Genomic DNA, 16,603 nt, shown 5'->3' on the forward strand with positions numbered 1-16,603 from the left:
ATTAGATCCAAGATGGCGGAACGCAACACCGAACAGCTCGTGGAATAGCTGATTATAGCTTTATTTGTTGTGTTTCAGACAAGATTTGTTCGTAAGTATTGCTTAATGGTGAAAATAATAACTGTCTCTTTGTTTTATGTGACGGTTGTGTAAATAATTTGTATGGTGAAGTCATTTAGGAAATGTTTTTTTTATCTTAGCTTGCAGCAAGAATGGCTAATTTGCAATGTTCGTTAGCTAATACTAAGCCTTGTATGTTGCAGTTTACGATGGTCAAAGCGATGGCAGTGGTCAGAGGCCACTCTTCAATAAACAAGTAAAAAGACAGAAGTTTGGTTATTGGAGCGTCGTTGTCTGGCTGTCTAGCGGCTGAAAAAATCAGAAACTCAAGGCGAGGACAGCACAACATGTAATAAAGGGGACACCAAATAACATGATGTACAATAATTAGTGTAACTCTAGTACACGCTATCTGTTAAATAATGAACTCTGCAGACCTCCCGGAGTTATTGAAAGGAGTCTTTAGCAGACCAGCAGGGATCCTGATGATTATGTGAGCATGTAGAGACTCAGCGTCTTTTTAGCAATCTATCTACTTGTGCCTCTGCTGTTAACTGCACTTTTCAGATGTCATCAGGCCACAGGAGCTCTGATTAGGCTTCTTGATTAGTCACCAGGAGATTTCTTACAGCTTACAACTCCTCTTAGACAAAATCCAATTTGTATAATCAAGTGAATTTTGTGCTTATTTCAACTTCTTTTGTGTATTTGTCTCTTTTTTCAAACAGGTGGAATGTGGTTGGATTCCAAGGCTCTCTGATGAGCTACTTCACTGAACCCATTTACTTCTCCAGCATCATCCTGGGTAGCCTGTACCATGCCGATCACCTCTCCAGAGCTATGTACCAGAGGATCACAGAGATCGAGGTTCTACCTCAGTCCTTTAGCCTTAACCGACCACTGCTCAGTGGTGAGAGGCAGTATGGTTTTTAAAAATGACTACTCCTTTTATCTGTCAGTTGTTTTCCATTGGCAAAATTACAAATAGTATTACAACTTCAGTTCTGCATGGGCTGAGATGCTGTGTAAAGTGTTAATAAAAACAAAATGTAATTATTTCCAAATCTCATAAACTTTTTTTATTCACAATGGAACATAGTAAAGTTATCAAATATTTAAACTAGGAAATTGTATCATTTTAGGGAAAGAAATTGTAATTTTGAACTTTGTGACAGCAATACATATCAAAAAAGTTTACAAAGGACCCATTCTCCACTGTGAAGTGTTCCTCTTCTTTTAACAACAGTCTCTAAATGTCTACAAACTAAGGAGACCAGTTGGGTTTTTGAGGGGAATGTTACCACATTCTGTCTCATGTAGGATTCTACCTGGGTCTTTGCTGGAGTTTTTGTTTCATGATGCATCAAATGTTTTCAATTAGTGAGAGGTCTGGACTGCAGACAAGTAATTTAAGCATCCAGACTCTTCTTTTATTAAGCCATGCTGTTGTAATGAATACATGTTGAGGTTTAGCATTGTCTTGCTAAAATATGCAAGGCCTTCCCTGAAAAAGACATCTGGATTAGAGCGTATGTTGTTCTAAAACCTGCATATACTTTTCTGCAGAAAGAAATGCTGTCTGTGGTTTCCAAAAAGATTTTCAGATTTCAATCTGTCTCATAACAGAAGGGTTTTCCACTTTGCTTCAGTCCACTTTAAATGAGCTTCGGTCCAGAGAACATGGCAGAGTTTCTAGATGATGTTCTCATGTGGCTCCTTCTTTCCCTGATAGAGCTTTAAGCAGCATTTATGGATGGTAGAGTGAACTGTGTATACAGTCAATGATTTATGGAAGTTTTCCTGAGTCCATGCAGTGATGATCTGTTTTTAATGCAGTGGCCCTCGAGGGCCCCAGTTAACCTAATTAGTTACAAAATACTCCTCCAGCTGTTTATTATTCGTACCACTGCCTCTTACAGACTTTTGTTCCCATCACAACTTTTTTGATGTGTGTTGCTGCCATCAACTTCAAAATTACATTTTTTCCCCTAAAAAACAGAATGGTTTCTCAGTTTAAATATTTGATGTTTACTAGGTTCCACTGTGACCAAAATATTGGTTTATGAGATATCCAAGTCATTTCATTCTGTTTTTATTTACATTTTACACAACATCTCAACTTTGTCAGAACTGGAGTTGCAAAGATTTCAGAAAAAAGGTTTTTCTGTTGTTAAGTTTAGGGAACATTTTTGCTTCATGCTATAAACTTTGTTTAAAAAAATCTCATTAAAAACATTAACTATGTAAAAAAAATCCTAACTATGAAATAAACTTTGGTCTTCTACAGGAATAAGTAACACAGAGGCCCGTCAGCCAGGAAAGGCACCGAATTTTAGTGTAAACTGGACGGTTGGAGACCTTGGTTTAGAAGTCATTAATGCCACTACGGGGAAAGATGATCTAGGTCGACCTTCTAGGCTCTGCAAGCATGCACTTTACAGCTGCTGGATGCGCCTGCACTGCAAGGTAACATGCTGCTAACATATTGTTCTGACCTGTGAAGAAACATACTGGTTCTAATTGTAAAATACAACAACTTTCATTTACCAGAACATTTATTTATTCAAAATATTGCAGGAGATAAAGGAACATTTTGCTTGGCAAAATGTTTAAAGTTCCAAAGAACAAGAGGAGAAAACATCAGCCAAGAACATAGGCCTAGCAATTTTTAAAAAGGTAGCATAATGGCTGCTAAAATGAAGATCGTCTTACAAAGAGAAGGGAAGGAGTTATAGCTGTTTAAAATAGTTATTTCTGCTAAAATAAAAATTTATTGAAAAACTGACACGGATGTAAAGGTTTTTACCTTAGTGTTTAAACAGTGTTGGCATGAACCACAATGAAATTTTGAATTGTTTGAGTTGTTTTAAGATGGTGGCAATTAGGGATGAGCAGTTCTTTTGGCTGTTCCCTTTTCGGGGGTCGCCACAGCGAGTCATTCTCCTCCATCTAACTCTGTCTTCTGCATCCTCTGTCCTCACTCCAACTACCTCCATGTTCTCTCTAACTGCATCCACATATCTCCTCTATGGCCTACCGGTAAGTCTTTTTCCTGGCAGCTGCATCTCGGACATCCTTATACCAGTATACCCACTGTCCCTTCTCTGCACATGTCTAAACCATCTCAGTCTGGCCTCTGTAACGTTATCTCAAAGTCGTTCAACCTGTGCTGTACCTCTGATAACCTCTTCCTAATCCTTTCCATCCTTGTCACTCCCAAAAGGAACCTCAACATCTTCAGCTTTGCCACTTCCAGTTCTGTCTCCCATTTCTTTGTCAGTCCCACTATCTCCAAACCATACAACATAGCTTACTTTGACTTTTGCTGCCACCCTTCTGCCACCCTTTTGTCACAAATTGCTGCTGAAACTTTTCTCCATCCTTTCCCTCCTGCCTGGACTCTCTTCTTCACCTCTTTACCACACTTACTCTTTTCCTGGACAGTCAAGTCTAAGTACTTGAAGTCCAGCACCTTTGTGACCTCTGCTCCTTGTAGCCTCACTGTTTCACCTGCCTCCCTCTCATTCACACACAAGTACTCTGTCTTGCTACGGCTGACTTTCATCCCTCGTCTTTCAAGTGCATACCTCCACCTCTCCTGGTTCTCTTCCACCTGTTTCCTGTTCTCACCACTGATCACAATGTCATCTGCAAACATCATAGTCCATGAGGATTCCTGCCTGACCTCATCTGTTAGTCTGTCCATCAACAGAGCAAACAAGACGGGGCTCAGAGCCAATTCTTGATTCACTCCCACCTCCACATTGAAGCTATCTGTCACTCCTACAGCACACCTCACCACTGTCCTGCTCTCCTCATACATGTCCTCTACCAGGCTAACATACTTCACTGCCACTCCAGATTTCCTCATGCAAAACCACAGCTCCTCTCTCGACACCCATGTCGTATGCTTTTTCTAAATCCACAAAAGCACAATGAATTTTTTTTACCCTCTCTGTTCTTGTCCATCAGCATCCTTAAAGCAAAGATGACTCTTTTGTGGCATAAAACCACACTGCTTCTCACAAATAGTCACCTCTTGTCCAAGTCTAGCTTCCACAACTCTCTCCCAGATCTTCATTGTATGGCTCATCAACTAGGCAATCAAGGGCAGTGGGCAGTGATTTTAGAATATTCAAAGTCTAGTTAAAATGGGCAAATCTAAAGAATTAACGTAACCATCCCCTTTTTTGTTATACTGACACCTGGTAGTGACATGCAAAGTAGTTTCCTAAACACTGCTTTTTTAGTCTGGGTGCTTATTTTGACACAACACATACCAACCACCCCCTCCCCACCAAATAAAAAAAAAAGAGAAACAACTCTGAGCGTCCCTAGCATCTTTCTGCTGTTGTATTTCATCTAGCAAATGGAAATTATGGTCGTGGATAAGATTAGCTTTACTGCCAGAATACAGGCATATGACTCCACATTGATCCACTGAACAGAATCTAAAGATCCCCTGCTAGCAGAATTAGCAGCAATATGTTTCTATACATGAAACCTCTGTATCATTCAAGGGTTTTTCAGCTGCAAAATGAACAGTCAAATTTACAGAAAAAAAGATTAAAACAATTACCAGACAAATTTGAAGTGTTTCTGCTTTAAATGCCTATCACTAGCACCAAACTACTTTTGTCTTAGCCTCACTCTGACTCACTTTTAAATCATCAATGAGATTAGAATTTAACTCTACTCCTCTAAACTGAACTTGTTCAAAGAATAAAACTATAAGATATTAACTGATCATAACTTTTTCCAAAGAACCATACTTCTAAAATATTCAATGTTGTCAGCTAAAGGAAAAGAGGGAGAGGAAGAATCTGGATCAAAATTCACCAAAGAAAAAGGGTACTCTGGTTTAATAAACTAAATCGAATTAACTTTTTGACCATGATGAAAATAATTTAAACCTCTCATTGTCACGTGTGGTGGAGAAGGTGATGAACCCAGAGCACAGACTCCTCTTCAGAAAAACTAAACATAACAAAAATCCAAACAGGGGCAAAACATGAGGCAAGACACGAAACCAACGAGACTGCGCAGAAAAGCAACAATGAACCAGCAGTGAGTGGAGAAAATGACCAGGTTTTAAAACAGAGGGTAATTAGGGGAAGTGGGCACAGGTGAGTGATTACAACTAGGATCAGGTGAAGATGGGCGTGGCAGGAAAACAAGAGACTAACTGAGGAGAAGTGAATGATGACATTAAACAAAGACAGAACTAAACCCAGACTAAACATAAAGGTAACCAAACAACAAAATACAAGACACAAATAAACCCAAACTCAAACAAAACTTAAACATGAAGAACAACAATAACCCCCAAATCCTGACACTCATCTCCTTGAGTGCCATCTACACTTGAATTATAGTGCTAGTTGCATCAAGCTGTCAGGATGTTTTTTCATTAACAAGACCTGGGGCTTTCTGTCCAAAATGGTGAAATCATGGATGATGTAAAATACAGGGAAATAGTTGAAGAAAGTCAATATTGGATGTTGGTGATCTTGGGGCTCTCAAGAGCCACTGTATTAAAAACAGATCTGATTCTGTTCTGGACATCACTGCATGGACTCAGGAACACTTCCACAGATCATTGTCTGTAAACACAGTTCACTGTACCATCCACTAATGCTGCTTAAAGCTCTGTCATGTAAAGAAGAAGCCACATGAGAACACCATCTAGAAACTCTACTGTATTCTCTGGACCAAAGCTCATTTAAAGTGGACTGAGGCAAACTTGAAAACTGTTCTGTGGTCAGATGAAATGAAATTTGAAATTCTTTTTGGAAACCACAGAAACCACATCCTTCCATACTAATGAGGAATGGGACCATCCAGCCTGTATGGGGGTGCAATAATGTCTGTGACATAGGCATTTTACACATCTGGAAAGGCCCTATCAATGCAGAAAAGTATACAGGTTTTAGAACAAAATATGCTCCCATCCAGACATTGTCTTTTTCAGGGAAGGCCTTGCCCATTTCAACAAGACAATGCTAAAGCACACACTGCATTCATTACAACAGCATGGCTTCATAAAAGAAGAGTCTGGGTGCTGAACTGTCCTGTCTGCAGTCCAGACCGCTAACCTATTGAAACCATTTGACACATCATGAATCAAAATGTCTGTCAAAGAAGCCCCAGGACTGTTGAACAGGTAGAATCCTACATCAGGCAAGAATGGGGCAACATTCCCCTCAAAAACCTAACTGGTCTCCTCAGTTTGTAGACATTTACAGACTGTTGTTAAAAGAAAAGGAATGCTTCACAGTGGAAAACATGGCTCTGGAGCAACTTCTTTGAGATGTGCTGCTGTCATCAAATTCAAAATTACCTATTTATTTGTTTAAAAATTACGGTTTCTTTGTTTAAACATTTGGTATGTTAAGTGTGTTCGACTGTGAACAAAATATGGGTTTATGGGTTTTGCTTTTTAATTTTTTTTTTAAATTTATTTATTTATTTTACATATTACACAACATCCAATCTATTTTAGAATTGGGGTTGTACAAAATAGTTTTTAACAAACATAAAAAGATTAGACAGTGCATTCCACCTCACCCTTTTCATTCAAGCAGGTTATATTTCACACAGAATCACAGAAAATGTTCTCTAAATGAATTCTCCTGTCCATGTCCTGTAGTTGTCCTCCACCTTGCGAATCCAAATGGTGCAGCCCAGCATCTACCACGAGGCCAAGCAGGCAGCAGTGGAGTACCATTCTGCCAAGCAGACCCTCTTCAAAGCCTTTCACAAAGCCGGGCTTGGTGCCTGGGTGAAAAAGCCTATAGAACAGGACCAGTTTTCACTCAACACCTGACTTACAAGTTGTCCTGGTGGTTTGGATAACTGAAAAATTGTTGGTTCTCCTTTCAGAGAAATAATATTTTCCCCTTTGATTGTCATGGGCTGAGCTTTGTATTTCATGGAAGATAGAAGCAGCAAATTTACAAACCTATGGATTGCACCATATTTTTTACAACATCGTCCTACTTCCTCTAAATAACCATTACATTATTTGCTCTGCTGTGCAATATTATTAAATAAGCAAATGTAAGAATAAGGTAGAAATGGACACAATGTTAGTTAAAAGAATCATTTTACATGTGTAATTAGACCAATTTTATTTGCTGTTTTTTCTACAGATTTGTTATCATGCCCAGTTCAAATGGTCATTGTAGTAACTGAGAAACTCATTCTGCAGTTTAGAACCGTTTTAGCTGCTTTGCTGCCTGTTTAATAACATATCCGAGTTCAGTCAGGTGTTTTTAACTTACCAAATAAAGACCAGCCTTAGAAATTTACCTAAGTTTGCATGACAAGGCTTTGGTGGTTCATTGTTTAACAATGGTCACAAAAATGAGTATAGCATCTTTCTAGACAGATAAAATCATAGTTCACGCTGCTAGGTTTAACATGTTTTAAAAACTATTTATATTTAACTACATATTACATTTGTTAGAGATATTACCACTTTAAAGATCAGTGATTCCCAAAGTTTATATCTTCTGAACCCCAAAATAACATTGACAAATACTTGCGACCCCGAATATCCTTGGATAAATTACACAAACATTGCTAAAAATCAAAAAAGTAAATAAATAAGAGCATAACACGAATAGCTTTAATTGATGTTATACCTTTTTTTCCATTTCTGACTATTGTTTGCATCTTTTCTAACAATTACGTTTAAAATCTGCTTGTGGGATTTTTTTTTAATCGTATTTGATTTCTGGAGATTTTTTCCCCCAACTTTTGTGACCTACAGTGGGGTCCCCACCCCAACTTTAAGATCCACTCCTGTTGATAGTCGTGTTTGAGTATTCCATGGTCCTGTGTAAGTTTATGTCTAATAATATGTTGAAGTCAATATCAGATTAGTTGTGGATCAGCCTCAGCTACTAAAACACCAAATGTTAGCTCAAAAAAGAAGGAATTCCTACTCCATTCCTACAAAGTACAAGAGCTTTAAATGTTTGTTACATACTTTTTTTTAGCTGAGCTTTGATTTAAGAACACAAAGACTTTCAGATACAGAATTTGTTTTCTTCTAGAACCACTTCAGATATAATTCATTAAACAGCTAAAATAATCAAATTGTGTTTTCTACCAGTGGTGTACCTAAGAGAGGGCTGGGAGGTGGAAGGCAACGTGTTGTTACTCATAACAGTCATTTTATACCTGTAAAAACTCACCAAAGATGATGTCAGCATCTGTCATATCTTTAAAATGTTTAATTATATATTTTTTTCCCTGAGATTTTTTAGGAACTATATTCTGCTTCTACAAATGTTCTGCAATCCTCCATTTATGTATGATAATTTCATCAATGGTAACACATCTTATATTTCCTGGTTCAACATGTATAGATTTTATTATTAACGTTTTAAAATGCTTTTACTTTAAATTCTAATTTTCAAACATCTTTGTAATCTTAGAAAGTCATTATTACACCACTGAATCCAAACTGATGCAACACGTCACTTTGAATCTTTTCTTCTAATTATTTCTATTCTCTCATTTTTATGAATAAAAATATGTCCTTTAACTTGTTAGTCTCTCAGCCTTTCTGGCTTGAACTGTTTGTTTTCTGGAAATGTGAGCTGGATGTGTTTGCACAGTTTATGTACATTTTAAATAGTGAGTCCACCTGTACAGAATTAACTTTTATTTGTAAGTTTTCTTGACTTCTGTAGCACTGATTAAAAGGGTTGAATAGGAAATAATGACCATCTGTAGTTCCTCACGACCCTCACCAACCAATGGGATCCTACCTTTGTTGGTGATCTCAAACACTTTATTCCTGCTGCTCCTCTCCTCTCCTCTCCACTGTGAGTCATAGTGCATGAGCTCACAATGCAAAGCATGTAAATACAGAAATGTAGAAATTAGGTCAAGTGAATGAGCTACAGTTGCAATAAAATATTATCACAGTCAACCATCTGTCTGTTTTTGCTTCTAAGGTATTTTGCTTTAAAACAAATGTATAAAAAAATTCTATTAAATATTCAAATATTGGTTAAAGCAGGGAGGCCCAATTGTTGAATTGATATGCAGGTGGCGGAGGGAAAAAAGTACAAAAGAAAACATTAATGAGTTATTAGTAGGTATTTTTAAAACAGAAATTAGAAATTAAAAATTACCCGCTGGCTTTTATGTCAGATTTTAAACAAAAATAATGTTATGTTGAGAATAGGCAAAATTTTAGTTGTGTTTGTCAAACCTTGTAAATGACTATGCACAATATCATACAACAGTAAGTGTTAGAATGAAGGATCAATCACAAACTTGAAACTTGAAAGAAGCCCAGATAAACACACACTCGGGGAGAGACAAGAAACAAAGTCCTAATTATAAACACTGTTGACTTTTTATTTTTCACTTACCTTGAAAAGTATAGAGAAAAAAAACTACTTTCCATAGATAAGCCAATAAATTAGCTTTTTACCACAGGCCCCGGGATCAACTGAACAACAGTGAACATTATGTAAGCTGACTAAAATATTAGATCAGTTTACAGTACTTCCATCTGTGACTCCAGTAGGCTCTAATGAGCCTATTTTGAGCTTTTTACACTTTTTAGACAGTTCATACGTGAAAATGTAGGTGTCTTTCTTTTTCTTACTTTATATTTTTGTAAAATTGTGGGATGCGGTGGCTCGGTGGTCAGTGCTGCAGTCTTGTAACACTGAGGGTGCAGGTTTGAGCCCAGGCTGCAGTAGGAAGTGCATCCAGCTTAAAACAACTGTCAAATTGCTCATGTGAGTTTGTTCACTGTGGCAACCCCTGAAGAAGGCAGCAGCTTACAGAACTTACTAGATTACTAAAAAGTTGATTTTGGAACTTTGGGTAGTAGCTGCATTGGCACTCTTAAAAATTTCTTTAGAAATTTTCTAGTTTTCTGTATGATGGGAACATGTAGAAACATATAGAAATAACTATAAACTGACAAATGTACATAAAAAAATACAATAATATAATTAGTGAAATTCAGATATCACTTCAGGATTTTAGTTCAACAATTATTTAAAAAAACAAACTAATCAAACTGGCCTTGACAAAAAAGATTGTACCCCTAGAAAATACATAATTAATTAAAAAATAATTTCACAACAAGGACATGTTGAATTAAGATGTGTTCTGTATTCAGCATCACGGGTGTCTTCAGTCCTGTAATCAGTCAGTCTGCCTGTTTAAAGGGTGAAAAGTAGTCCCAGGGCTGTTTGGTATCATGGTGTGTACCACACTGAACATGGACTACAGAAAGCTGAAGACAGAGTTGTCTCAGGAGATTAGAAAAAAAATGATGGATATCATGTTAAAGGTAAAGTCTATAAGACCATCTCCAAGCACCTGGATGTTCCTGTGACTACAGCTGCACAGATTATTCAGACGGTTAAGGTCCACAGGACTGGAGACAACCTCCCTGGATGTGGCCACTAAAAGAAAATTATGATAAATTGAAAAGATAGATGATATGAATGGTAACCAAAGAGTCCAGAACAACTTCCAAAGAGATTAGAGGTGAACCCTAAGGTCAAGGGTCATCAGTGTCAGATCACACAATTGGTCTCTTTGAGCCAAAGCGGAGCCAAAAAAGATGACTGAGGAGGACACCAAATCATAAAAATGCAAAACTAGAATTTGCCAAAATCCACACTGAAAAGTCACAGAGCTTCTGGGAGAATGTCCTTTGGACAGATGAAACAAAACTGGAGCTTTTTAACAGCAAGTCAGCTTTGTGTTCACAGAGCCAAAAATCCAAACAAAAGAACCCTGTACCTACAGTGGAACATGGAGGAGGCTCTGTTCTGTTCTGCGGCTGCTTTGCTGCATTTGACTCAGAGGGTCTTGAATCTGTTCAGGGTCCAGTGAAATCTCAAGACTATGAAATCTATCAAAATGTGCTCCCAAGTATCAGCGATTTTCAGTGAACTTTTCTTCTTACATTTGTCAGTTTCAAGTTTCTTCAGTGACCATTGTGGGTTTTTCTTTCTTTAACCAAAGGGTATTACAAATTTGCCTGCATCTGTAAAAGGAAACAAAATACCTGTTTAATAAAGCATCCAGAGCAGTGTAGACATGGCTTTTAAACCCATTCTACACAAACAGGTTTGCAAATTAAACAAAAGCAGGTTTATATTTATTTGAACAACTTTGCCTTGAACAACTTTACATTGCCGTTCTCTGAAAGCACTTTTTGGCAGTTAAGGTGTAATATAAAAATGGGGATATTGGACAAGATGTGACAAATGCTGCAGCACTTTTCTTGTTGTTGACATGCTGCCTGACAGCTGCTGTTATCTAAAGCTGTCCTGACCACCATCTCCATAGGAGCTTTTAGAGGCCTATTACTTTGTGCCATATCAGCCACCAGCACCTGTGCAACATGAGAGAGAGCCTAATAATCTGACTGTGGATTACCTGCCTTGTCTGCTTCTCTGGGGAGCAACCAGACCTCCTGCAAAACACAGACCTTCCTCCAATGCTTTTTTTATTGTTAGCTCTATACCTCACCTTTTATGCAAGAGCAAAGTCGAGAGGCTTATCTCCTGGCCATAGAATTTGAGGCAATGAAGTTAGGTTAAAAAGACGAAAGAGAAAGAGCTTTCACAGTGAAAACAGGTTTTATACAGTGCAATCTTCAACAATCTGCAAATTAAGTCTGCAGGGGTGACAAGAAAATGACCGTCCTTTTCATTAAACATTATGTATTATACTTGGATCATAATTTCTTAGTCATTCTCAATATTTTATATATTAAATCAAGATAGTAGCTCAGGATTCTTCCTTTGCTTTGAGTCAGGTGTAGATGTAAATGTTCTTCAAATTAAAAAGTAAGCTTTGTGTCAGTATATGTCAAAGAAAACAGATTCAAAGCTGCTGCCTGATCAGTAGGCCAAGTCAGACACAGATCTGTCAGTAAATACCTGTCATCAGCACTCTCCATGAAGAAGCAGACAGCTCCTGTTTTACACCAGCTTTCACACCTGCTGAAAGGTGTCAAGTGTTTCATGTCATGTATGTGATGCTGTTTTACTGAATGCACTGAAGAGAAGTGCTATTGCCATGTTGAAAACCAATGATCTGGTTCATGTTAAGCCTAAAAAAAGTCATGTCAACGTCAGGCTGGAGATTTTCCACACAGAACTTCAGATTGTCAGAAAGGGGAAGTGTTGTAAACTTTCCCTCTCGGAGCAGGCATGTCCAAAAGTGTCAAAACAACATGGACATGCCTGCTCCGCTCGCCAGCTGTCAGCTGGCCGAGCGTTTCACGTTCAGTACACCGGGAGAGAATGCCTGGCTCCCGGCACATTGTTATAAAAACTCCCGCTAGCTTTCCCAATGAGTGGAAGATAAACACCGATATTACGTAATATCTAACTGTAAAATGTTTAGTTTACTAAAGTATTTCAGCAAACTTCAGCCTAGTGTCAAGATTTTATTTTGGTACTTCCTCTTTCAGGCATTAAAAATTTGCATATTAGCTAAACATTTAGTTCCAACATTTAGATTTAGATATAACATTTAGGATTTAGATTTAACATATAACATTTAGATATAACATATAATATTTAGATTTAACATTTAGCATTTAGATTTATATTTAGCATTTAGCTGTAACAATTACATGTAACTAGCTAAATTTTGTAAAAAGTAACATCAGAAAAACAACACTACATTTTTAAACAGTGTTTGAAGCTAAATGGGACAAAATTTAGGCATGAATTTTGAGCACAAGCTTATTTACAAACGGCGCCCCATAAACAGGAGCTAAGCTTGCGACGCCCACGAAGAAGCTGCTCCGAAGCAGGTATATTAGCATGTGTACATACAGCATGTGTTGCCTTCATTATAAGGCTTATATAAGGTTTTTAATTTTTTGCGGCTCCAGACATATTTGTTTTTTGTTTTTTTGGTCCAATATGGCTCTTTCAACATTTTGGGTTGCCAACCCCTGGGATAGCCCAACAAGTTTAAAATTGTTTTTCAGGTGTAGAAAACAACCTTTTCTCTTAAACAACATACTTTTGTGAAAGAATGCTACTTAAGCTAATCTCTGCATTTTTGCATGACACTGTTTGTTTCATTTGCCGCTGCTTTCTCATCCAAGCAATATTTGTGTTATTATGTGAATCTATGTTCTGAGCAAAGACTGAATGTGTTTATGCTGATGATACCCAGGCCACTGAATGTTTCAGTCCGTCTCTTCAGCAAGTCTAGTCAGTCTAAAGGTTTACTGAACTTCCAAAAGACTGATACAATCAGTGTTACTTCACAAATAAACAGACTAACCCTTTATTGTTACGTCTACTCAAAATATACTGGATACGTTACAGTGTTAAAAAACAAAGAACTGACAATAATACAGATATTGATCAAGTTTTAAGGCAAAAACAGTTTCTTTCATATTGGAAACCTGTTAGAAATATTCTGAGTATTTAGACTCTAGTGTCCTACATTTCTTTTTGTGTTTGTAGACTTATATCTTGGTGTTGAGCCAGCTTGACATTGGCGTTGTGTTATTTTCAGACTTTTCCTAGGTTTTCTGTAGTGTTTTTGTAGTTTTTTCTATTTACCTTCCTCATTTTTAATATTCAGTGTTTCCTTTTTTGTTATATCTTGTCATTTGTTTATTACTATTGTTACTTAAGTTATGTATATCGCCTATGGCATAAAGGCAAAAGGCAAGCAAAAATGTTTTTGCCTGTGTCCATTTGTTTGCAAAATATCTAATGAACCAGAGAACAGATTTTAATGAAACACCCAAAAGGTAATCAGTTGATTTACATCTAACACTGATTAACGTTTGGAGTCAACTGAATTGGACTCTGACTCTGACACTGACCAACACACAAATTTAACACTGCCAACTGACTTTAAAAAACGCAAAAATGTCTATAACTCAACCAATATCACAGATATTAAGCTAAAATTTGGTGTGGCAATACCTGAGACTTATCCCCAACATATACTCTGAACACCAACTTATGGCACAACATCTATGTTGAAAACTTTTGCATTATGCTTGGAGTCAGCTCTCTGTGTCTGTTAGCAACATATATCATGGACCAGTTGAGAGATTTCAATGAAACTCAGAGACTAAATATTAGCTATATGTCCACAACTAATTCAGTTTTGGAGTCAACTCAATTCAGGATGGTCACTAGAGCTAATCAGCCTTTGCCAACACAGAAATGGCTGTAACGTAGTGCATTTTACAACTACTGTGCTAAAGGTTTGTGTGGTAGTAGCTGACACAGTCCTTCAGCTCATGTAAGGTATTGCAATATTCCATTAAACTGTGCATAATGTTACAAAAAAATTCTCAATATAAGATGACTTTAGTCTGAAACTCTGGCATGAAAGGTAGCGGGTGATTCATTCCTTTCATTACTTACAGTATGTTCTTGCTAAACTAACCCCTTTCCCCAACATACCTCCCTGCAAAAAACAAAACTAACAAAAGCCTTGCCTTGTCAGTTCATAGTTCTAAGACACAGATAATGAAAATATGTTCTGCTTTATCACAACTTGTTGGAAGCAGAAAGCTATTGTTCAGAGTCTCAGAATAACTACATTATATTCAGTAATTCAGACAGTTTTAAAAGTGACTGAATATTTTTTTCTGTGAGAAATCAGGCCTGCCCTTCAGTTGCTAAAGTTGTCCATCCATTAAGACATGTCATTTGTCACAGCTCATTTCCTCTGCAATCAAACCCCATTAGCCACTTAATGAACCTTTGCATGAATCTAACATATACATGGTAAAGCAGCAGTCAGAAATCTACTCCAACTACAATTTGTTTTATGATTTGTTCTAACAAGAAATTTAAAAAAAATACAGAGAAGTAAGTACTAAAAAAATCATAATTTCTATTATTTAACTAATTTAAACTACTTTAAACAGTTAAAAACAACGCTTTTTAGTGTCTCTACATTTTTTTACTAAAGCTTTTAAGCAGTGAGTAGCGCTTAGAGTATATGTTGGGGATAAATCTCAGCTACTACCACACCAAATTCTAGCTTATTACATGTAAATCTGACTGAATTATAGCCAGTTTTGTGTATGCTAATGTTGATTAGTTGTGGTGGCCATCTTGAATTGGGCTGTCACCAAATGTTAAAGGTACTCAATGCAATGTCATAAACACCACTCCAAAAGAAAGTCAATGTAAAAAACAAAATTCCCACATACATTTTCTTCTATTGATGGTTATTGTGTCCTTAAATGAAAAATCTGTAGGCAAAATTTTTGAACAGCTGCCACCTACCACATGTATTTGTTCACCTATAGAAAAAATTGTAGTGACTGTTTCTGTAGGTCAACAACGTAATCAGCTGCCATAAATCATTAAATCATACTGCACAGGTCAATGCGACCCTTGACTCTGTCAAGGCCTAGATTTCCATTTTAATTTTCTGCTTAGTGGAGTTGATGTATGCAGAGACACAGTGGGTAGCCCAGCTTCACGCTCCCATCTAACCATTAATAAATGACAATGACCTTTCCTATCTGAACCTATGCAATCCAAAGTCTCTCAGTCAAGTATACTCATATGTGTGTGTGGTACATGGACACTAGACATGTTCCAGCCAGTTGAAGGAAATATCAGACGTTTTATGGTTTATTTCAACACAGCAGACCTATGAGATTGCTGATATTGTATCTCTTTGAAGAAGAATTTAAGGGTGAAATCTCCATCTTAAAAAGGACTATCACCTTACCGATACTTTCTATGGGTGAAAGAGTCATTTACTACAAGTTTACTTTCCATTCATACATTCATTTGCAGGTGGCACAGTGGTGTAGTGGTTAGAGCTGTCACCTTCTAGTAAGAAGGTTGCAGGATCACATCCTGGCATGGGCCCTTTCTGGGTGGAGTTTGCAAGTTCTCCCTGTGCACATGAGGGTTTACTCCAGGTACTCTGGTTTCCTCCCACAAACCAAAAACATGTTAGGTTAATTGATAACTTTTAAATTGTCCCTAGGTGTGAATAGTCATTTCTGCCTCTATGTGGCCCTGCGATGAACTTGTGACCTGTCCGGGGTGTCTCCAACCTCTGGCACAGTGACTGCTGGAGAAAGGCTGCTCAAAATGAAAACATTTGATCAGAGGCATATAGTGATGTTGCACTCCATGCTATACATAGGTCTATTTCATTCCTACTAAATGGTGCTTTTTGAGTCCCTATTCCATAATGTGGTATATTTTGTGTAAAGGTAGGCTAATACTTATTTTAATAATCTCATTTTATATGTTTGACTTCCCTCTACCATAAAACACAACTATATGTACGCAAGAACAGATAAATGTGTGGATGTGCCAAAACTTTCTCCAGCTGAACAGAAACAAAACTGAAGTTATTATCTTTGGACCTAAAGATGAGCGAACTACAATCAATGCGCAGCTCCAGTTATTACAACTAAAAACCAGTGATCAGGCCCGAAACCTGGGAGTAGTGATGGACTCTGACCTGAACCTTCAGAGCCACATTAAGACAGTCACAAAGTCGGCCTTCTATCACCTGAAGA

General features: G+C 37.4%; 2 protein-coding genes across 2 annotated transcripts in view; one reads left to right on the forward strand and one right to left on the reverse strand.

The window, feature by feature from the left end:
• The window catches only part of LOC108244155 (double-stranded RNA-specific editase 1), a 92,634-nt gene extending 83,630 nt beyond the window's left edge, over positions 1 to 9,004 (forward strand). Inside the window, exons 9-11 of the mRNA XM_037973839.1 lie at positions 789 to 970; positions 2,348 to 2,526; positions 6,710 to 9,004. Of these exons, the coding sequence (XP_037829767.1) occupies positions 789 to 970; positions 2,348 to 2,526; positions 6,710 to 6,886 (538 nt within the window). The 3' untranslated portion in view covers positions 6,887 to 9,004. The remainder of the gene's footprint in view (positions 1 to 788; positions 971 to 2,347; positions 2,527 to 6,709) is intronic.
• The window catches only part of LOC108244131 (NLR family CARD domain-containing protein 3), a 1,204,881-nt gene that overhangs the window by 216,445 nt on the left and 971,833 nt on the right, over positions 1 to 16,603 (reverse strand). The gene's annotated exons all lie outside the window — the stretch shown is intronic.

This window comes from Kryptolebias marmoratus, linkage group LG23 (assembly GCF_001649575.2).
Source record: "Kryptolebias marmoratus isolate JLee-2015 linkage group LG23, ASM164957v2, whole genome shotgun sequence".
NCBI classification, from domain to species: Eukaryota; Metazoa; Chordata; class Actinopteri; order Cyprinodontiformes; family Rivulidae; genus Kryptolebias; species Kryptolebias marmoratus.